Below are 24,718 nucleotides of genomic sequence, written 5' to 3'. Positions count from 1 at the left end.
CACTCAAGACTTCTCAGTTAAGGAATGGCCAACACCTGGGATTTTGCTAGAGGGCAGTTCCTCTGTGGAGGACCTGAGGCACAGCTGGGTGGTTCAGCAGTGGACGCGTCTAGAGAAGCCACGTGTGCTTTATTTATGAGCCAGAGAATGAGTGCTGGAGTGTGGAATAATCAGAACTCTATTTTATGAAAATTAGTTGAATAGTATAAAAGATAATTTGGGGAGAAGAGAGATTGAGGAGTGATTAAATTTTTTTAAATTTAAATTTGATTTGGTTGTTGTTGTTTTGTTTGAGACAGGGTCTTGCTGTGCAACCTTGGGTGTTTTCTAACTCACAGAGCTCCTCCTATGTCTGCCTCCCTGCGTACTGAGATAAAAGGCCAAGGCCACTAGGCCCTCCATCCCTAGAGCCCTAAAAAGATCCAGCCTCCCTGCCCTTCAGTTTCCAACAGTGAGTCAGTTGTGACAAGGGCCAGATAAACCCATGTGAAAACACGAGAACTCACAGGGTGGGGGGCACAGGCCGATCCACAGGGCCTCTCCTTTCCTCCCAGTCTCTTCCTGGTGGAACTGACTCTCATTCCCACAATGCCTCAGACACACCTGGGAGGGGATCCTGCACAACTGGGTGGAGGAGGCAAAGCCCGGAACCGGAATAGAAGCAGAAGGAAACAGTTCTTTTTCTGAGAACAGACTTAAGGAGGAGATGGGAAATATGGCCAGGAGGTGACCAGGCTGTAGAAACACTGCTGCAGGGCTTGCTAATGCACTCGTCTTGGCCCGGTGAGAGCACCACCCAGCTTCACCCTGGGAAGGGGCAGAGGTCGTTCCCGGAGGCTGCTTGTGTCTTTGGGGTGGTACTCTTTTTTTGAGACCAGCTGTTGGGGAAGAGCATCTCCGGGAAGAGCATGCCTTCGGTAATGAGACCTCCATCCCTGTTTATTGTAAACAGTGGATGCTCTTGAAGGCCCATCTGCACTTTTTCCAATACATTCTGCACCTGGCGTTTTGTTTTCCTTCCTGAAGCACAGTGGCTCGGTATGCGTGAGGAGCCTCCATCTGGCTCACAGTCATGGGAGCTGACTCTGCCTTTATCTGAGAAAGAACGGCTCAGTCAATTCCCATTCCGGAACCAAACCTCAGTACAGTGAACCTTCAGTGGCAAATTCAGGGGGGAAACCATATATACTAGCACAGGACTCGGAAGGAATCTTTCTTTCTTTCTTTCTTTCTTTCTTTCTTTCTTTTTCTCTCTCTCTCTCTCTCTCTTTCTTTCTTTCTTTCTTTCTTTTTTTTTTTTAGGAAGCCAGGGAAACAAAAGGATAGAGAATTTGGCAGTGTGTAATCCCACAAACCCTGGTTCAACTGACTCCTCCACAGGGTGTTTCTGCGAGGCTGCGCGGGTCAAATCTGTATCACCGTGTTCAACTCAGGGCACTGAGCCCTTTCCTAAAGGTGGGGGCAGATTAGGATTGAGTGGGCACAGTCTTGTCCTTTCCTCAAGGAAGAGCCACTGTGATTTCTTGTCTCCAGAACTCCTGTCTAGTACAGTATCTTTCTGAGCCGGTGCATGGCCTCATCGCTGAAGGCAGTGAGCAAAACCTGGGCTCCCTCCTAGAGTCTGAGAAAGATAGCCTTCTGTGCGTGTGCGACAATAACAGCTAGTGTAGAGGGGAAGGTGACTTGGGAGGTAGAGCAAGGACACGGGAATGGTAGGATGTCGGAGAGGGGGCGAGGGGACGGTGACAAATCCTTTCCCACATTCAAACAGAGTATTGGCTACATAACATGGAAGTCCAATTGTGTGTCTCTGGATACACAACACAGTGACTCCAAAGCAGGAAGGAGTGACTCCTTTCCATGTGTAGTGAGGACGCAGTGTCCTTGAAGGACTCACAACAGCTTTTGCATCCGAGTTGGCATCCGTAAGTCTGTGGATGGCAGAAAGCCTCGGTATGCTTTTCAGTGAGCTTTTTCTTAATTTATCTTGGTCTAATTTAACTTTATCCTTCTAGTTATGGATAATTCATACTTTGCAACAGTGTCTTGAAGACTAAATGAAGTAAAGCCCTTATTTAGAGGTACCTGGGGCATAATATTTCTTCCACAATTTAAAAAAAAAATGAAAGTAAAATTTAAAATTATTTCACGAGAAAATTTCTTTTAAAACTAAGACACGAAACCACGCAGAGCTTAAAACACACCATTTCAAAGGTTTCTGCTAAGGGCTGACTTGCTGCTGCCTGGAACTAGAAGAGCAAGATTGGATTCCCACCCTCGATCTTGGGACACAGGCCTGTTGGGCACTAGGGGAACATGGCGATAACCAGCTACATTATTTACCTATTTTTGTCCATGCAAAATCCCTGTAAGTTTAGGTCCTCGTGGCCATGAACATGACAGGACTTCAAGACCTATTAGTCCTTAGCAGCACAGCCATTAGCAGAGTTATTTTGGGAGTCTATAAGGTGAATACTCAGTCCACATACATCAGGGTCCTGTGACGTTTTAGAAAACCAACTGTGGCCAAGGTCTGAGTGAACCTTAGCTGCAAAGAGGACCGTTCTTAGCATTTGATGGGTTGGGGAGACATATCTGTACATCAAGCTGAAGACCAGGTTTGTGGGATCCCTTCAGCACTCAGGTACCATGACAACCTTGGTGGCTTCAGTCCTGCCTGCCCACAGACACCATAGCTCTGCAGTCGTGGAGTTGAGCACGTTATAGTTAAGTCACGCCTCCTTGTCGATGAATATTCCCATAAGGACAGGATTATCTTTCACAGTCACAAATCTAGCATTTTGGGCACATAAATAACTAGGGAGTTACCTCAGAGAGATCGGGCCCCGTGCCATTTTATCTGCATTTATTCAATAGGCATGGAATCTTAAAGCAAGCTGATGCTGCCAGAAAAGGAATACAATCTTAAGGAGTCATAGTTTGAGCTGTACTATCCCCATTCCAAAATATGCATATTGAATTCTTTTAGTGGATACATACAGACATTGCACTAACAAAATTCGCTGGAAACACAAACAAACAAAAAACAGAGGGCATGCTCCTCTTTATTAAAATTTGAAGTATTTTGGGAATGATTATTGACTGTGCTCTATTTATGGTAGGGTTTTGAAATTATAAAATTAGACATGATTCATGATATGCTCATCTCTGAGAGTGATTTCATGTCATAACACTGAGTGTTCTTGGCCGTACAAAGTTTATTTCTTCTTCTCTAACTTAATTAAGAGGGCTTGTTTCGGTCTCTTATGATAATAATGGTTCTAATGTTTTTGATCAGTGCCTCAGGTCATTTGTACCTCAAGAGCCTTTATACATCATTTCTATCTTGTTCCACTTCCTGGCTTTTAAGAGGGCCTCTATTACAATATTAGGTAATTATATAGGAGAATGGAGAAGAAAAAAAAAAATCTCCCTGGAGACAAAACTAGTTTCTCTCAGTTTCCTCACATAAGAAATGCTTGAACTTCATAGAGCAAAAATTTAAAGGGATCTCTCTTTTATTTCCATTTATGCCTCTCTAGAGCCAGAAGCCAGGAATGTGATTTCAGAGCACAGAAGATCATGACATGTACCATTCAATCAATTTTAGAAATTCTTCCTCTGCTAAATTACACAGATCATGGCACAGATACAAATTCATATAAATGTTCTGTTTTTCTGAGGTTCAGAGGCCCCTTATAAGTTTTGACTTTATATGAAACCAACTTCATTCTATATGCTGGACTGTATAGAAATGTGTCTAATAAATGAGTATGCACAGACGCCCTACTTATCCTTTTTTGTGAGTAGTTAGAGAATCTTCCAGTGGCCTCTCGCGATTGTGTGAGTTAGTAGCCCCGCTGACCCGAGGTAGTGCCTGCAGCGTTTTGGAGCAATATGGCTTATTCTAGTGTCTCTTTCTTTAATATGGTCTGTCAGATTTAATCACCCATTCTTTCTTTTTCTCCTCTCCTTTCTTATTTTTTTGGAGAATTCTACAAATGGGAAGTTGAGGGTGGTAAAAGAAGGCTGCGGGGCATACACTTTTGTCATCCACTGGCAGGAACATGCAGCATGTCCTTTCCCAAAGAGCAGGGAGCACTTACAGAACTGGCGTGTCATGAGCCATTTTGGCAGGATCTACCACAGAGGGCTGCCATAGCTTCTGTTGTGAGTGTATGGACATCTCAGTGCTGGAAGATTCTGGATCAGTAGCTCTATAAAGCAGCCTGAGACCATGTGTATTTAAAATTTGATTATTGTCAAAGTTTTAAATTAGTTCACGTGTGTGTGTGTGTGTGTGTGTGTGTGTGTGAGTGTGAGAGCATGTGTGCACAGTGCACATGTAGACACGAATGTGTCACTGTACTTATGTGAAAGACTTGTATCAGAGGTCAACTTGGCGAGGTTGGTTTCGCTCCTTCTACAATGTGGGTTCTTAATTGTTATAATGACATTCTTTCATCATTAATTTAGTGACTTGGGTATTTTCTGTCTTTTGGCTAGTTTGTCAATCTTAATGATCTTTTCAAACATCCTACTCTTTGTTCCCTTGATATTTTTCAGAATCCTCCTTTGAGCCAAGAGGGTTGGAGTCGGACCCAGACATTAAGCACTGAGCTTGTTGTACTGTTGGATTTGGGTTTGCTTTGCTTTGGTTGTGACTATGCCTTGATTGTTCTTTCTTTGAATAAGAAAAAAATTTAATTAGTCATACCAATTCTACAGGAGCTCACAGTTGAGAGACTTGAACTTTTAAGGAGAATGTACAGGTTTTTAAAATTTTATTCATTTACTTTATATCCTGATCGCAGCACCCTCCCCTCTCTTCCCAGTCCCCCATCCACCATTTACCCCCCTTCTCCTCTCTTCATCGCCTCAGAGAATTAAGAGGTCCCCCATGGGTACCAACCATTCCTGGGACATTAAGTTGCTGCAGAAATAGGCACATCCTCTCCCATTGAGGCCACATAAGGCAGCCCACTTATGGGAATAGGACCCAAAGGTAAACACAAGGGTCAGAACCCCTGCTCCAGTTGTTGGGGGAGCCACATGGAGACCAGGCTGCACATCTGGTACATAAGAGCTCCACAAGAAGATCTACAGAGTCAACTAACCTGGGCCCATGGGGGCTCACAGAAGCTGAACCACCAACCGAAGAGCATGAATGTACAGTATTTTAGAGACCTTGGAGTTTTCATTTTTTGAATCTTTGGAGATAATTTGGCATTTTAGAGAAGCTTTGATCCTCATAAGAGATTGTGGATATCGTAAAGAGGCTGAATGTTTAAAGTAAATTTTAAAGGACTGTGACTTTTAAAAGTTGGAATGTTTTATATTATGATATTGACTTGGGGCTGGACAGTAAAAAAGTTATGGATGAGTTTGTGTCAAGGGATCAATTCTGCTGTTTTTTTTTTTTTTTTTTTTTTTTTTTTTTTTTTGTCAACTTGACACAAACATAGCTTTATCTGTAAAGAGTGAGTTTTAATTGAGAAAATGCCTCCATAAGGTTAACCTACAGGCAAGTCTGTGCTGTATTGTCTTGACTAATGAGGGAGGGAGCACCTTGCTGTCGGTGGTGCCAAACCTGGGCAGGTTGTCTTGGGTTATTTAGGAAATCAGGCGAGCAAGCCAGCAGAAGAGCAGGCCAGTCAGTAGTGTTCCTCCATGATTTCTATTTCAGTTCCTGCCTCTAGGTGCCTGTCTTGAGTTCCTGTCCTGGCTTTCCTCAGGCTCTGAGGTTTATTCTTAACACAAGCAAATAGAGCTATAAAATTCCATCTTAAGACATTTCGTTGTATTCTATAAGTTTTGTTATGTTATGATTTTACTTTTATTTAATGATAGGAATTTTTAAATTTCCCTCTTCGTTGCTTCAATGATTCATTAGTGTTTTTTATAATACCTATGAACTTATGAATGTTCTGTAGTTCTTGCTGTTTTGCATTATTTCATTGTGATCATATGTAATACAAAGGATCGTTTCAACTTTCCTTATTTGCTGGGACTTAGTTTGTGTCATAATATTTTTGTTGATTCTAGAGAAAATTCTATACACCACCGAGAGGACTGAAATTTGTGGCAGCTGTGTAGAATGCCCTGTAGTTATCTGTTAAATCCATTTGATCTGAAGTATCATTCAATTCAGATAGTTTTTCTGTTGACTTTTCACTGGGTTAGTCTGTTAGTGATAGTGGGGCAGTGAACTCAACATCTGGCAGCATTTGTCTTTTGAAATTGAGTACACCTGTGCTTGATGCATAGACATTTAGAATTCTAATATCCTCTGCTTGGGTCGTTCCATTAAGAAATGTGAAGCACGTTTATCCCTTCTGATTATCTGTACCTTAATTTGATTTTGTCAGACAGTAAAACACTGACATCTCCTTGCTTCTAAGCTTTATTTGCTTTGAATCCTTTTCCTATCTTTTCACCCTGAGATAAGAGCTGTCTTTTGTGGTGAGGTGAATTTCGTGAAGACAACAAATAGATGGGCCTACGTTTTAATCCATTCGAATACCCTGTGTCTTTTTTATGGAAGGATCATTAATAGGGAATGTAAATTTTGAAAAGAAATTCCAAACTATGTTATTATTGCAGAAAAGGCTGGACATTTAAGTAATGAATTCTATGACTGCCTGTGGACACTTGCCTATCTCCTTATTATTGTCTCCCAGAAATATTAATCTAGTATACTATGCAAGCTACTTGGAAACTCTTAGTGACTGCTCTGTTGCTGTGAAGAGACACCCTAACCAAGACAACTCATGTAATCAAAAGCACTTATTTGGGTGCTGGCTTACAGTTTCATAGGGCTAATCTATTATTTTCATGGCAGGCAGGCAGGTATGATACTGAAGAAGTCGTTAAGTGCTTCATATCCGGATCAGCAGGCAGCAGGCAGAGAGAAAAACATGGCCTGATGTGGGCTTCTGAAACCTCACTGCCTACTCCCAGTGACACACCTCATCCAACAAAGCCACACCTTCTAATCCTGCCCTAACAGTTCTATGCCATAGTGACTAAGCCTATATATAAGCCTATGGGGGGGGGCATTCTTTTTTAAATCACCAGAGACTATGTACAGCCAAACTTCAAACAGTAGAATGCATAGTGATCGTGTATCTCTCTTATTGCTCAAACAGTATTGTTTCATATATACTGTTGTATTTAGCTCTGTGGTTACAATGACAGTTTGGTCAGAAACTGACAAGTAGTTGTAGCTGACTGTCGTCAGTGTTAACCACTGTAATGGTGCAATGGATTGACAGCCAGCAAAACACAATTTCTTTTTGAGGCTTTCTTTTTAGTTTGAAAAACAATCTTGATCTAGTATTTCCTAATCCTAAGAAGATTCCAGTCATCTCAGTTAAACTTAGCAGTCAGGTAGTAAGGCAGGTGACAGTACTTGAGTAGTGTATACATGCTGTGTACTTTTCTTATGGGCAGCAAGGTTTGTCTGATGGTATTGTTTTAGAGTGTATTATTTTATGGTGCATTGAATGTATCACTTGTTCTATAAAGGTGATGAAAATAAGTCTCTTCTAGCTCGAGCACACATCCATGCAGCTAGCTGTTCCAAAGGATGAACGTCCTTTAGTTTTTTGGTTGTACTCAACCCCTATTACTTTTCCTTATTGACCTTTTGTGCCATTGCTCTGGGGATTGGCCGGTCTGTATTTTTTATTTTTGTCCACATGGCTGCTTTCACTAATTTATTCTTTAGCTCTGATTACTAGTACCTTGTAAAAGTATACTTCCAAAACCCTGAAGAAGTGAAAAGCGTTTCCCAGCAGTTAGCACACGTAACCTCTGAGGGATCAGCTGCACTATCTTCAGGAAGTTGTGAAAATTCTGGATCTAAGTCAGACCCTTAAACCTCTCAGCGGAAGAAGAGCAAGGAAAATACTCAATGAGTATAATTGCATCCTTACCTTTGGGGTAAAGGAGGTACTAGTGCTTTTTACACGTAGAGCTAATCAAACGATGATGTCTTCCTTCCTCTTCAGCGTACCACCTTTCCTCGTGTCCTCGTACCAAAGTTCAGCCAGCCAAATCTATTCTTCCTTCTCGTTCAAATTCCTGTGCTCACACACGGCTTCCGTTATCAGAATCTAAACGTTCCACAGTTTCCCCAAGTTAGAGGCCAGTGAAACTCATTCACATCCAGATATATCCAATTCTGGGTGTGTTCATCAGATACGGACGCTTCAGAAGTAGTGAGATGCACAAGTCCGAATGTGTTCACGTTCTTAATCTCGTTATATGAAAACTGAACCCAGCCTTCAGTATCCTGGAATTACTTTATTATGTATATTGTTTCCATCAAAGATAATGTGATTGACCCAATGAAAGCATTTGGATAAATTGACTGGCAAATTAGCCAAATTGCCTTTCTGTTTTCTGTTGGCAAAAACATCATACTAGTCTCAGAAAACCACATATGAAATAATCATGTAAGGTTATCCTTGATACGAAAATCAGAAAGCAACTTATTTAGAATATGACCATCAAGTGTCTTCATGGTACATTTTAACCTATAGCATGATTAAATCAAATGTATTACTACTTTTCCAAAGAGGGAAACCCCAAGTCCCTCTTAATACAAACTATTAATGCATACATGACATATGTATGTGGATCAAATGTATAATTTAATTATTATTCCTCCTGTCATATTCTCAGTTCAAATCCAAGGCTGGTGGAGGGATCTGAGATGTGTTGGTCACTGTGATGTGGAGAATTAAGTCCCAGTGTACCTCAGTAACCTATTTTGTACAATCATTTGTGTTCTATTGAGAGTCGTAGTGAGCAATAAGTGCTACGGAAGAACTTGGCAGTTGTAACTTTAGGTACACACATGTTTAAAAGCACCATCTTTACCATGTACACTGCCTTAGAAGTTTCTCATAGGCTTTTATATATTTTGTAATAATAATAATAACAATAACAATAATAATAATAATGGGTCATGAATTTGAGAGGGAGTATGGGGCATTTGAGGAGTCTGTGAATGAGAGTGAGAAGGCATAGAGGTGATGTAACTATAGTCTTCGTGTATGAAACTCTCAAAAGCTAAAAAGAATCCTTCTGAAAAGGACAAGTAGAAAGGAGTGTTATTCTTCAGAACAACTGGCATATTATAAACAGGAAATTAGTTTATGAGTTCTCTCATCTTTAATTGTTAACAAGTCATTGTAAATAACAGAATACATGCATGGTTTTTGCATGATTCGGTGCCAGCAATGGAATAAATAGAAAGAAAAAACTGCATTCATTTTTAATTTTAATTATTACTTATTGCTTAATCATGCTAACAAATATTTACTTAATTTTCCGAGAGAAGTCAGAACCGCATATTGACAGTGTTATTATTCCTTAAAAGGAAAACTTTCTAATATTGGCATTTTATGGTTATGAGTCATTTTAAACTAAACATTAGTGTTCTTTGGAAATTAACAGTTTTTATCTTTAAAATTAGATTCTATTAAGCCAAGACTCATCAGTGGCAAGGGCAGGAAGAGGCAAAGGAAAATCTGAGGCGGGTGTTATTCATGAATCCATTTTTCAAATGTAAAACTAGCAAAATATAAAATACAGGCAAAACCATGAGTCCAGCTGACCAAGTAGAGCTGAGTAAAAGTGTGCAGTGTGCAAAGATTCACAATGTCAGTTATCAGTGACTTCTTATGCTGGGTCTTTTACAGGTAAAACATACCAATGAGATATTGCCTGTTTTTATGTTGGTTTGTTAGAAATTCTCAATTACTAATTTACTAAACTATGTAACATTTCCTTAGCTTACAATCTGAAGTGTTTAAGTGTGATCACATTAGAAAGTAGGATGAAGCTATCTCACCTCTTTCAACACAGAAACACCAAACACAAGTCTTCAGAAGAAAATTTTCAAAGCCTGGCAAAGCTTAATGAGAAACATCATTTGTTTTGGTATCAAAAGCAAACATGTCAACTATAAAAGGATATGGAGATGCCCAACAGATCTGATATATAGTCCCCCACAGAAACCTAATGTTAACCAGCATCTCTCAATGGTGACAATATCAACAGATGGCATCAGTTGTGAGTCTCAGGAGATAGGACACTGGTATGAGTCTGCAACGCACAGATTTCTCCTCTAACAAAAAGTTAATAGTTCCAAATATCAGATAAATCCCACTCTGTACTAACTAGAGAGCCAGCCATGAATCTATTTGTTTTGTTTTCCACTCTTCTGGCCTTTATATATATTTTAAAAATAATGTCGTAAACTGTCCAAGTGAAGCACCGTGGGGACCTGCCGTGGACTCTGAGAACTTCTGTAGCTCTTCTTGGCTTTGCCCTTTGTGATAGAACTTCAGGTTACTAAACTTATAAACTAGAGTTTGAAGAATGCAATTTACAAAGCGCTGTTCCCCGGACAGCGTCGAACACAGACACCCACTCCTGGACAGGAGCAGAGAACATGTGCCAGTGGGATGCTCAGCCACAAATGGGACTTTTGTGTCAGATCGTCTCTCCTGAAGACTCAGGCAGAAAGATGGTAAGAGTAGAAGTTACAGAGGACAGGTGCCGGACAGTGTCTTCTGGATGTGACAGGGCCTCTGTACTCACGTGAGTATGGCAGCTGTGGTTGATGCATAAGGTCTTCACAAGGCGAGGACAGTTAACTTTTGCGCATGATGGATGGCTCGCCAGCCGTCACCACTAGCTGAGGAGCTACTGGGAACTATATGAAATTCTCAAAGGATGAGTAACTTATTTTAAAAGCACTAACCTAACTAAATCGTCCTACCACTTCTCTGAAATAACTGTATAATAACAGAGGTTCTTATAATTTTATGTATACTGTGGACAAACTGCTGAAGTAGAGGCAGGAGAAAATGGATTAAAAGCACAACTTAACACCATTTTGTGATGTTCCTTAATATTTGGCATCATCTACAGATGAATAAGTCCTCCTCAGTAGAAGGAGCTGTGCTTGAGAGTCCTGAAGTAGACTTATACAGTATGTAGTAGTTGAGAGTCAGATCTGAGTGAATAATTTGAGCCAATACAGGTAATGCAGGAGAAAAAAAGGCATATCAGAATCTCTGGCAGCCCACACAATGTTGGTATTTTACTTCACTTAAAATCTAATTTATCAAATAGTTACTACAAGATAGGTGTTCTTAGTTCTTAGTTAACCCCTATATGATTTTAAAACTGATATTACTATTATAAAAATCATTGTGGGAACTATAAAAATTGTAACTAAGATGATTTTTCATGTAAGATTAAAATTTATCATAAGGAAAAAAGTGAAAATACTTGGTATTGACTATGAAATAAATCATACACAAAAATCAGAAATAAAATGAAAAGGGAAAGATACTTAGTAACTGTAAGAATTGAAATGGAACAAAAAGGGGGATTTCACCACACAGTCACTAGAAGGGCTAAATTTCAAAGTACTGACACCATCAAATGCTGACCAGCTTGAAAAGCAACTGAAACTCTCATTGTTGCTGGTATGAATTGTGAAATGGCTTACTCTCTGGATTAATTTCTTAGACAGTCCTGTATTTTTGTGAAAAACCAAAGGTAATTTTACCATATAATCCAGCAACTACGTCTCTTAGTATCACACAGATGAGCTGAAACCCGTCCACATAATACCCAGCAGACAAATGTTTATAGCAGTTTTGTTCACAACTGTCAGACTCGGAGACAACCAAGATATTCTTCAGGAAATTATTAGTCAGTAATTGAAAAGAAACGGACTACCATTGTGTTTATGGATACAAGATATCAATTAATTTAAACATATAGAAATAAATAACACAAAGTGGTCTCAAAAGTCAACAGTGAACTTAAGTTAATAATTTACTAACATTGATTTATTAATTGTAAATAATATATCACATTAGTGAAGTTAACAATAGAAGAACTATGCACAAAAGTAGGGAAAGAGGTATATGGGGCTACCTGTGCTTTGTGCTATTGTTAATGTAAATCTAATAGTGCTCTAAGAATAAATAGAAATTTATCTGCTTTAATATTAATTGAAAATGAATCTAATTGAAAAAGACTTTGAATTCCCTATTTAGGACTCATAAATAAAATTTTATTGGAAAAGAGGAAAAAACTGTGTGTATGCAGTTCTTCCATACATAAAAGTGAAAACATATTCAAAGTACAAACAAATCATTTAAAATTTTTTAACCAGAAAAGTATCTCACTGTGGAAGCTATGGTATGCCACAATGTGTTCCATAGTATATCCCTCTGTCCATATATTGTTTCTTGAAAATGTTCATGGCAGTGAGTCATTGGTCAGGTTTGAGGTCTTTTGCTTCTGTGACACCATCAATATTGGATCCTCATCAAGACTCCTTCTGTTACCCTGTTGTTGCCCTGTGTCATGAAGATCCTGCAGCTTTGGGACAGCAGGACTGGCCCTTTCACACATCCCAACTGTTCTCATATGATATAGATTTGGGGATGGGCCAATCCAGAGCCTTGGATCTGGGCCAGGTTGGTAGCTGAGCTAGTCAAGCCAAGGCTCTCCCTTATTTGCACCATGAGGGCAAGCTCTCTAGCACTACTCCAACTAGGCCACCTAATGCCATCATCATCAGGAGAAAGGGTTATATCTCCTGCCCTCATGCCATCAGAGCTGGCTCACCTGCACCCATGCCTCCAGAGCTAGCTCTACTTGCTGCCTGGATGAGAGGCAGGGCCTGTTCTTCTGAGTGCTTTAGTCAGGGCAGGGTCAGCTGACCTCCTATCAAGTCTAGCCAGCTCTCTTGACTGCTGCAGGTGGTGAGAGGCAAAGGTGGGGAAGGCATCACCCCCCAACCCAATGACACCTCATGATAGATGAGTGGCAGGTCAACTCTCCAGTGCTCTCACCCTCAGGGCTGGCTTCCCTGTACCCCCACCACCAGGGCAAGCTCTGCTGTGTGTCCAGGCAAGGATCGGGGCCCACTCTCCTGAGTGTTGCAGCTGGTGAGGGACAGGACTAGGCCTCTTGAGTTCATGACACTCTGGGCACCTTTCCTGACTGCTAGGGGTGGTGAAAAGCAGGGGCGGCATCTGTGCCTATGACACCCCATGGCAGATGAGTGGTGGGGTCAGTTCTCTCACACTCCCTCCCTCCAGCTCCACTGTACTGCCTAGACAAGGTGTGGGGCCTACTCTCCAGCAAAGATGGGGCAAGCTCTCCAGAGGGCTGCACCCAGTGAAGAGTGGGGCCAGTTATGCACATCTTACAAACATCCATGTGGTCCCCTAGTGGCTGTCACTGCAGGCTGGCCACATGGCTGTCAGGCCCCTGGGTGACATGCTGCATGGCTGTGGAGGGTCTGTGGGCTGCGTGGCAGTTGGCTGTTTGGGTTTGTATACATTCATCTTTCAGATAAAATACACGAGTTTTGATGTCTTATGTAGCCTTTAAAGAAACTATTTGAAGAAATGTAGATACTAATGCATTTCAGGGTGAAAGGAAGAAGTAGGGTTGTTAACTGATAGACAACTTGGGAACTAAGATTAAATGAATTTATAGAATCTTGTTTGAAACTTTTCAGTACCAGCAGTGTGTCTCAATGTGAGTCTCATGGCTAGAGCTGCAGTATTCAATTTTATACCTTTTTATGACAGAGGGTTTTTCCCTTCAGAAATTTAGGAAAGCAAAACAAAACAAAAGAATGGACTAGCACTCTACATATTACTCTTGAGAAAATAGTTCCCTGAAGGTATTATCTGTATACCAAAACCATCACCATGATTCTGTGTGGGTCTAAAAAGTCTTTATTAAACATAATTGTGTAGTGATTATTTAGCCAGAGAATAGGAGGGGCCTGAATTGTCCTTGTTTGTATATATTGTGTATTTATAAGCTCGGGATAGCTTCTGAAAACATTCAGACCAAAGTTTCTATAATGAGCACAGATACCATATGAGGATTCAAACTGCACTGCATGTCTGTTTTCTCTATACTCTTTTGGCAAATGTAACATGAGGTGAGGGATAAAATTCATCCATTGTAGCAGTGGCCATATCCAAGAGCAATAAAACGCAAGATTCCTCAGATTCCATTTTACTCCAACCTGGTAAATGTATTGAGAGAAACACTATCCATTCTTGTGTCTGAGAAGTGTGTTCTGACTTACCACTCTACTTCACAAGTGCAGGGGTAGATGTTTACTTATAGTCGCCATGAGATGATAAGGACCGGTAGTCATTACGTACTGCTTCAATTCATATTATTCTGGGGGACATAATAACATAGGAAGGACAGTCCTTTGCTGGGGAATGTTTCCCTTCACACTTGCCTGTCTTCATCAGTTGTGTTAGGGAACGGGAAACAAAAGAAGCTCCATAGTGCCACCCCACCTGTCATCTGCCTCACGGAATGAACAGAGGCAATGCTGCTGTGGAGCCCCAGAATCTTCAGCCCTGTGTAATTTCACTGTTGCCATCTGGACAACCTCCCACTCTGTTGACCTACATGTATTCTTTATCACCCATGAACTCCCCACTGTTCTGAAAATTCTCATCTACCCATCAGGCTACCAGAGCTTCTGTAGCTAGAAACGAGAATTCTATTCAGTCTGAATCTTTTAGGTTTTAAATTTTGTTGGAGCTCCATACCTGACTGTACTGAGTATGCCTCTTCTTTGGGTTTCTGGGGGAAAGAAATGCAAGAGAGGAAAAAAAGAAAGAGAGGGAAAGAGGGAGGAAGAGTCAGAGACCATACAATTCTAAGACCATGGGAACCAAGTTTCCTCTCATGGCAAAAGGAATGAATGAGCCCAGGGGTTAAATTGTTGAAAGGGATGCAAAAAGACACAGTATTGAGTTAGAGGTAGAGTTTGATGTTTGACAGTATTCATGTTTGATTATTATTATTCCTGGATTCATATGTATTTATTTCAGTTCTGGGTGATAACTGTACATTTTTATCATGTAGATTCAATTTAGATATCTGTCACCTCCATCCAGAATACACAATAATATATCTAAACTATTGCTTGGAGAAAATTATAAATTAACTTGTAGTACTCTTCCCTTCAGCTCAGTCTATAAATAAATTAGAGAAACAGCCGGGAGAAACCATGGATGTTTTGGATTTTGAAGGCACCTTCAAGAGCCAAGGTCTGGAGAGATAAAGTGATTTGGCCAATCACCAACTTCAGCTTGCCAAACAGTCTGGTTCCTAATGCTCTTTATTCTTTATTACACTGCCCAGTTTCTTGTTTAATTTTCCCTCAGTTGGCTAGCTCAGTTTTGGTTCTGTGTCTTTGGCCCACTATCCTGTGTGCTGATCTTCTTGTACAGGTCACATACTTTATTTTCTGGGCCAACCACTGGCTTCAGTAAAATTTACCTTCCAGTTTAGCTGGCCTTAAGCCTGACAGCCTTCCCCCCTTCCCCCGCCCTCTTCTTCTTCTTCTTCTTCTTCTTCTTCTTCTTCTTCTTCTTCTTCTTCTTCTTCTTCTTCTTCTTCTTCTTCTTCTTCTTCTTCTTCTTCTTCTTCTTCTTCTTCTTCTTCTTCTTTTCTTTTTTTGTGGTAGTCATCTTCGCCTACTTTCATGTAGAGCCTTTCTGAGCATCAAACATTCCAATTGTGTGAATTTAGGATTGTGAAAAAGTGTGGTAAAACTCAGGTGCCACTTACATATTTATGAGCAGGCACCTACAAATTCAAAGAATAGGGACTCTCCTCAGAAACAGAAGGAGGTCACACATAGATTCACGAAACACCCATAACACAAGAGAATTACACAGTATGAAATTTGAATGCACGGGCCCTTGGATCATGACTATTCCTACTTTAAAGGTACGATGTTGATGTGTTCAGATATCTAGACTTGATTTAGTATTGCACAAGAACATATAATCTTAAGGTAATGTTCTGGAAGCTTGCTGTCCACATTTTGTATTATGGCATGAACTGTGTCTAGCCAATTTTTTTTTTAAAAAGCCATATGTTCATATTGGTCATGGTTCTAGAAGTTCTAGAAGGGAACATTATATTACTCTATTATGATGGGCCCTCACAGACAAGACAATGGGGCATGCAGAGACAATGGATATGTGCACACACAGAGGAAGACTGAGGGCACAGGGTGGTGATGGCAAGACAGAGAGTGAGGTCTCAGGAAAAGCAAATATCTTTGTAGAGCTGATATCTTGGTAGAGCTCTGGCTTCAATAACTGTGAGGAAAGAACTGTTTTCTCAGCGACCCAGCCTATAGCACTTTGCTATGGCAACACTTACTAATACAGCCTACAGGCCAACTCAGACCTCTGCGGAGTATTTATTCTTAGCAAGATCAGCTCAGAGTTAATGGGAAAATTACTGGTGATGATAGAATTGTTTTTCTAGTGTCTTAAACACTAGGATTAAATATAGGAACAGTCTGCAAATAATAGTATTAAAAATTGAAACACTTGTAGTTACAGGAAACTTGCATATCAGATTGTAAGTGTTTCTACAATAAGCCTTTGTTATTTCTATTTAAAATGTGTTGTTTGGATAATGAATGAACACATAGTTTTAAATTAGAAGCATGCAGTTTCATAAGTTACCACGGGAAGCCTTTCCCCTGGAGTGAGTTTTAGAGGCATAGCAAAAACCTTGGGGAACCGAGTGTGAGTATTGACAGTGTGTGGAATATGCACACCATAGCTTTCTTCCTCCTGGATGTTTAAAGGCTGCAGACTGCTCCCCTACAGAGACTACTACTCATGAGATTAACTAAGCCTGTATCCTTGTTCCAGTTGTATATCATAAATCCTCCCTCTCTCCTCGTTTATCCCTCTATAATAACTAACACCTCTCCTTCTTCAGCTGTAGGAAATAATGCTGCCTTTCTCTTCAACTCTATATGATAAACAAGATGAGCTTCCAAGAGTGCTGTGGTTTCTCCACCTGAAAGCCCAATCCACCTGCACCAAGTTTTCCTGTGTGGGTATCCATGTGAATGTCTTGTTTTCATTTCCTCCCGGCCCCAGTCAGGTCTGTTCCTGATGCCATGGTGGACATGGCAGAATATGTTGGAACATTTGAGAAAGCACAAGGGCCATTATATATGTATGATTTGGGAGCCTTGCATAATTGCTCAATTGCATAAGAATACACATTTGTTAAAGATTTGAAATTCTTAGAAAATCTAATATGAAATTTTAGAGATGAAATTTAAATTTTTAACAGAAAGTTTCATAAAATTAGCCAAGTCTATAAATAAAAATAAATTAGAATGCACCTAGATATTGTAAAAGTATAATGAAATAGTGTATTGAATTTGTAAATGTGATACATCAAATATTTACTTTACCAGAGGAGTCTCAGGGACTGGTGAAATGGCTCACCAGGTAAAAACCTGTGCTACCAAGTATGAGGGCCTAAGTTTGATCTGTAGAACCCACAAGGTGGAAAGACAACTGCTCCCACAAATTGTCCTGTGACATCTAGAAGCTTTGGTACACAAGTGTCCCATCTCCCACCAGAATAAGTTAACTAATGTACTACAAGAATTTAGGAAGAAAATGACCTCAGATAAGTTGCAAGGATAGCACAACCCCACCCCACCCCCACATCATTTACAAATGAGTCTCAAATGCTTTAGTGCAATTGCCTACATACAGTTAAAGGTAGTGTATTGTGACCACAAAATAATGTTCCTGAACAGATGATAAACACTTTTCACTTTACTACCTTGTAATCATCATAAACCATTAAGTTTCCACCAGTTGTTCCCCAACTTCCATTATAGGCTAAGAATCCAACACAGAATTACCTTGTATTTGGGTGCCACATCTCAAGCCTCTGGCGGGGTGGGGGGGGGCAGCTTCTCAGCCTTTAATTATTATATGGCCGTAACATGTGAACACTAAAGGGCCGTCCTTTTGCATACTTTCCCAGGATTTGGTCCTTCTAAGTTCTGTCGTGATTAGATTGAGGTTATGCAACATGGGCAGAGCTGTTACAAAGTGGGCGCATGCATAGTGTCTTCGTCACATCAGATAACGCTTGCCAGTCCATCGGAAAATGTGACAGTTGGCTGGTTCAGACATAAATGTCAACTAGAGGAGCAATAAATAAAGTTGCCTTATCATCGATGATATGCGTTTTGATCATGGGCTGAGGTTAGGCGGCCACCCATTTGCATTGTTCCCTTTAGCAATTAACACGTATTCTGTGGACAAGTAGTCTTTAAACTATACTTTTTCCCATCAGGCTTCTAATTTCTAATTTATCTCTCTGTGGTCACTGTTCCCTAGTGGGTGGGGGTGGGGTCCTCTTTGTTCCTACCGCTTTTGCTACTTGAATACTCAGCTCTCTCAGATTTTCCCAATGGAAATTCCTTCCAATTGGTGTCTGTGTCCCTTTAAACAATCTTGCTCAGAACTGCTCTTAGAAAAGCCTGTTCCAGGCTTGTGTTTTCTCTGCCTCATCTCCAGAGTCATTTGTTTCCTGGGGATGCCTGTTCATTTTGGTAAAAAATGGTGCTGAGGAACTCAGGAGTGGAAGCTCCCAGGTTGTCTAAGTGAACAGAGTCATATGTCTGCATGTGAACACAGTGACAGAGTCATATGCCTGTGACAGTTAGGTGCCCGCATGTGAACACAGTGACAGTCATGTACCTGCATGTGCACACACTGTGACAGAGTCATGTGCCTGCACATGCACACACTGTGACAGAGTCACGTGCCTGCATACGCACACACTGTGAGTCATGTGCTTGCATGTGTACACCCTGTATTTTATATGCCGTGTGTAGTATAGTGTATACATTGAAAACTGAGCTTGCACAGAGACATCCAAGTCCACTTTAATACCCATACTAGTTACTTATTGTGATGAAATTGCAGACAAAAACGACTTAAGGAAGGAAGGTGTATGTGGGCCACAGTTTGAGCTTCATCGTGGCAGAAACATCACTGCAGCAGGCGTACGATGCAGCTGGTCACGTTGCCTTTGCAGTCAGGAAGCAGAAAGAGTCCACCCGTTCTCTTCTTTTCGGTCACTGTGTGTGTGGTGGTAGGTACCAGCCGACCTTGGAATCTCACTACCTATAATCTATGCCCAGGCTGGGTCCTTCCACACCAGACCAACCTCTCTGGACAAGTTTGTTTCCTAAGTGATTTTATACTTTCTCAGCTTGACAATTATGATTAACTGTAACAATTCCACCCTCCTCACCCTGCTTGCGACTTGTGATATCCATGTCATACAATACTTTTCTCCTATTCGACCTCTATGTCTCTCCTCTCGGATCTCCTCACTTCAACAGGAGCCAGATTCCTACCTGACTTGTTTCATTGAGTTGTATCACTATGATATTGATTAGAAAATTAAAATACTTGAACTGACATAAGGAGAAAACAGTACTTTCAAATAAAAAGGGATTTCTGAATGGTCTTCTCTGCCCAAAGGACATCTGCAGGGCACACTAGAAAAACATGTTGGTTTTACTTATACAGTTCTCATTTCCCCAAGTCTCCCAGTTTCCTTTAGATTGTCATGGGGCTCTGGTCATTCAGGAACATAGGAATGTACAGATCGTATTTGCTTCAAAAGTTTACAATCTCATAGAGTGTTTAAGATTTTTTTCATTCAATGCAACCGAAAACCCTGTAAGCTTTTCTATTCTCGTCTTCCAATTGGAGGCCCTTTATCAATATTCAGCAATTTGAGGGGACAGCACTGCCAGCAATGCCACATGGCATCATGTTTGGTAAACTAGATTTGGCAATAGTGGAACCTGGAACATTTTTGTTTTGGAACATCTGAGCTACAAAATATGTCACCAATTAGCGCATCTTTGAAGTGGCAGCAAAATTCTCCTCCATGGACTTTTGCAACCAGCCTGCGCTCAGGGGAAAAAAGACAGAGAGAGAGAGAGAGAGAGAGAGAGAAACCTAAATCAGATCAAGAGGCTATCAAAAAAAAAAGTCAAAATTACAGCTTGCTTTCTTTGTTAACTTTTATTATTCTAGTTTGCCTTCTAGCTATATGATGCATTTATGATTCCACTTTGTTTCTGACCAAAGAATTCATTTAAATGTAGCAAACAACGAGGAAATCATTTACTATGGAGAGCTTAAACCTTCCTTCTGAAAATGTGGTCAAAGAGAAGAGCATGCGTGTAGAGTTCTGTCTGGATGGGGACTCTAGTAGAGCTGTCACCTGGATGAGCCTAAAACACACAAATTGCATTGTTAGTCAAGTCCATGCATATAACTGGCATTAAATGGTTCTTCTTTTTGCTTCAATATTAAAGAAAACAGGATTTGAAAGGCTGTTTCCAGGGAGACCACTACACATTTCCTCCCCTCCCAGTTCTTTCTCTCAGGAGTAGTGATGGGTGACGATTCCTGTCGGCAGCTTGCTGCCTGGGTTGGGTTGTGACATGACTGCAATACCAGTGATCAAAATGTGTCCCAGTCCAGCTGGTCTAGTAAAGTCAGGGCTCACTGACTCCGCAGCCATCATCAGCAAGGGCTCTACTGTTTCTTTCAGGCTCATAATTAAAAAACAGCCCTAGTTTGCTCTGCTGCAGTGTATCATATAAAGATGTCTACAGTTTGAAGTCAGATGAGACCATGGACGTGTCTTCCCATGGTGGGCTCACAAAAGGCTTCTTTCTCATCAGCTTTAAAGTGAATTGAACTGGATTAGTTTTCTTCTATAAACTGAAATCTGTGACGAAAAGCTGGTCCTTGTTCCTCTCTTCATCCAGATCAACTCAGAGGGAGCCATTGCGGGAGTGGCTCTCTAATCTCATTATTGATACAGAGAGAAACAAAGAGTTTGGATGAATCTAATGCCAAAGGGGAAGAAGGGTTTTATTTTCCCCTTTAATGGTTTTCATGATAGCCATTGTTGTGTCTTTAGTATATCTAATACACAAAACTTTAAATGTAGCTAGGCCATTTTTATTCTGTTGTGTACAGAAATGAAAAAGAATACAGACCCACTATTACAGAGAAATTTTATGTTGCTTTTCCCTTATGACACTGAATTTCTTGCATGTTTATAAACAAATATTTTGAGCCTATCTTGTATTAGTAAGAGTTGGGAAAATTGTAAAGCATTTGTAATAAACAAAACAACAAAAGATGATGAAGGGTTAATGGCTCACTCAAACACATTATTTCTGATATTCTCTTATGTTATTTTACAATTTTTAAATTGTAGAAACCTCTATTAATACAAAATATATTCTTATCTACAGAAATGCAGATTTTTGAGCATTAGTGGGATACAATTAGTATTATGCAGAGGGAAATAACTGCATCTATTTAATCTCAATTTCCCTTATTTCCTGTATGCATATTTCTGCTCTTTGAAATTTCATATTGCATCATTCTGGTCTCCTCTATAATCGACAGATGAAGTAAACTTTTGGAACATTTGTTTTACATCTGTCTGAGAGTATTGGCCACACCCTTTCAAGAAAACCATCTTGTAGCCATTGCAGACATCACTACTACCCAGTGCATTCCTCCCATGGGTGGGTAGCCTGTGCCTCTGCAGAGTGCTGTATCCTAACTCTCCTTGGCTCCCAGAGGTCAATCTTCAGGAGCTTATTTATCTGATACCCCGTTTCTTTCTATACTGATCTACTTTTCACAATTTTGTGGGTTTATTTTTGTCTTTGAAATTTTTATAACTGATAAATTGGCTTCCACTTGTAGCAACAGTATATATTTTTTAATGCTTTATCGTTGTGATCTCTGTAAAGAGTAACGGGTTAGTTCTCTTCTGTGCTAAATGAGGGACAATAGAGAATCCAGCTTTTAAAAATGTATTTTCATTGTTCATCTGTGTTCCGGTTTTAAGATTAAGAAGCCTGTGTTTCTCACAGGAAGGATGGTAACTCTACATATGACCTGGTGACTTTGTGCATATTTGCTTTTGATCTGTGGCGTGCTGAGGTCTGGCTATTAGCTACTTACACTTCTCTCCATGCTGTTGGTTATGGCTTAGGGGGTCCTTTATCTTTTGTGTGAACACAAAATATTTTCCTACTTCTGCAGTAGTTTTCCCATCTTGATGGCCTCTCTCCTGGCTTGCTCATTGTTCTCTCTGCCTACTATACCAAAGGGATTTCAAGCCTGTGTAATTTGGCTAGATTAGTGTTTGGAAATATTTTTTTGTTTTGCTTTTTGTGGAATTTGTTATGTCCTGGACCATTTATACAAAACAATGAAATAATTAAAATAAAATATATTCCTTACTTATAACTAGCTAAGGATCTTTACAACCATTTTATTCTCTACTTTTACAAATAGTTTGTCATTTAAAATGCTTGCTTAAATAGTTAACTCAGTATTTCTCTGGCACCCTGATCTTTGTCAAATTGCCAAATGCCTTTGGACAATACATTATTATTGTTGTTGTTGTTATTGTTATTTTGCCATTTCACGATTGATCTTAAGTAGAAAAAATTCAGGGTATTTTTTATACTTGAAACTATGTTTGAAATTTCCCTGAAGGACCCTGGGAAAAACTCACCTAAAGATTTTGTTTATTTTGAAAAATGCTATTAAAAACAATTAGGTCTGTCTGTGGACTCCTACCAGAGGGCTCGTCCAATCAGAGGAGGTGCTCAACTCAATCCCCTGGCCCGCCTCCCCTTGTGTTGGCAATTTTATGCAGAGTGATATTACACGGAGTGAGTCACAGCCTTCCCACCACTCTCCAGACTTTATCTGTTTCAATCACTCGGAAAACACTGATTGCAACTCTAGCAGTACCCCACCCCCCACACCCTAGGTTTTCCTATATTTGACATATATGTGCTTTGACTGGTACTGGCCCAATAATATTAGGCAATAACAGCATCTTGTTATCACTTACAATTTGATCTGTTGTTTAAAACAGACGACTGTTGAGGCTTTGGTGTAGACATCAAATTTCTTTACTTAATATTCTTGGTGTTAACAACTATCTGTCAGGATATCAAATAGTTTTGCTTAGTAAAATTATTCTCATTCGGCTTTTGAGTGAGCTATACTATTCATTGATTTTTTTTTTTTTTCTGAAATAAAGTGTATCATTCTAGGCTGCTCACCTTGGAACCCTGTTAGTTCTATCTCAACCACAGTCATTTCCAGCCCTGTCATCTGCAGTGTTGTCTTTGATGTGTTGCCGGAATCTCTTCAGCAAGGAATACCAGTCCCAGACACTCATGGACTGGAGCTGTACCTGGTACCTTTGGCATGGGCCCTTCAGAGCTGAGCTGACACGGGCTAGACAGTGCAGACAGCTCAACGACAATCTAAGACAAGATTTCCAGGAGTGTTTATGTCTAAAGCAAGGATGGCATGTGCAGTGCACACTAGTGCAGACCCGGTGCAGTGGGAATTCATTGCAGCGGGGCTGAATGTTTGAAAGACAGAATTCTTGTGCAGTTCACCTGCAGTATTGTCGATGGTGGTGCATAAGAACTCAAATTTCCTAAACTATCAGTGACCCCTACAAACCGAATGGATTTTAATCTCCCCCTTCTCTTCTTCCTTCCTTCCCTTTTCTCTATCTTTTTGAAGCACTGTTGTTTTCTTAGGGTCCTTGGAATTGAATCTTCAGCCCTACTGTCCTCCCTGCAGCCCTCTAACATCTCGGTCTCTAGCTGTACCCATATTTGAGACAGAGTCTACCTTAGTTCTGTAGGCTGTCCTTGACTGTGCTTTGCAGCCCTGGCAGGTCTTGAAATCCTTCTCCCTTCACCTCCCAAGTGGATGGGGTTAAAGCTTTTGACACCAGGATTAAGTCTAGATTCTACTCTCATAAAGTAAAATGAACCATTTACAAATGGGACCCTCCCCCTCCTCTCTCATTCCTTTGGGCTCAGAAATTCTCGTTAAATTCCATTACTCCCTCAATGGCCATTTAGTAATTTGTATAACATCAACAAAAACTGTCATTATTTTTACAAGAGAGTTTGTAATTGTGCAAATTACAAACCCAAGACCTTAGCTTGAAGGTCACATTTGAAAGCAATGCCTGTTTTAAAACTATGTTTAGCTTCTATTTATTTATTTATTTATTTATTTATTTATTTATTTATTTATTATTTGTGGATGTCAAGCCTCAGATCTCTTTTTGGCAGTACCTCTAAGTAACCTAAAGATATTTGGGGACCTAAAGTGGAGGGAAAGAGATTTACTTAAATTTATAGTTAATTGAAGGTGTAATCTCATGGGAAGAGTTTTGGTCTTGGCTTCCTATTACCAAGACAACAAATCAAGGTTTTAAAAGCACATCTTGAGATTCCTTATGCAAATTTCCAGAAAAATTTAATATCTTTTTTGTTCAAAGTTACATGGTGTTGAAAACTGGGGTGTGGTGGTTCACGCAGTTAATCCAAACTTTGGAAGCAGAGGCAAGTGGTTCGCTGGAAGTTCGAGGCCAGCCTGGTCTACATAATGAGTTCCAGGTCAGCCCTGTCTCAAATAACAACCAAAAGAAAAATGTTGTGTGGCTTGCAGTGTATAAAGCAGCTGTGAGTGTTTGCATTGCTGACCAGTACTTTTCTGGCTGAGTAAGGAGTGGTGGGGAAACAGTGCAGCCAGCTTTATTTGATAATCAAGTATTATTTTCATGAAATTATTATGATAACAGGCGAGAAATCTATTGCAGAAAGTTGTGAAAAACTTTAAAATAGGCAAGAATTTATGAGTGTCTAGATTACTTGTATATTTGTCATTTCTAATTTACATGA

At 40.2% G+C, this 24,718-nt stretch overlaps 1 protein-coding gene across 1 annotated transcript in view; it reads right to left on the bottom strand.

Moving 5' to 3' along the window:
• Window positions 1-19,962: 19,962 nt before the first annotated feature.
• The window catches only part of Cfap299 (cilia and flagella associated protein 299), a 465,505-nt gene continuing 460,749 nt past the window's right edge, over window positions 19,963-24,718 (bottom strand). The window contains exon 6 of the mRNA XM_051170815.1: window positions 19,963-20,188. Coding sequence (XP_051026772.1) covers window positions 20,093-20,188 — 96 coding nt within the window. The 3' untranslated portion in view covers window positions 19,963-20,092. The remainder of the gene's footprint in view (window positions 20,189-24,718) is intronic.

Source organism: Acomys russatus, chromosome 28 (genome assembly GCF_903995435.1).
Source record: "Acomys russatus chromosome 28, mAcoRus1.1, whole genome shotgun sequence".
In the NCBI taxonomy this organism is placed as follows: domain Eukaryota; kingdom Metazoa; phylum Chordata; class Mammalia; order Rodentia; family Muridae; genus Acomys; species Acomys russatus.
Note: the sequence above shows the minus strand (reverse complement) of the source record. Positions and strands in the feature narration are given on the sequence as shown.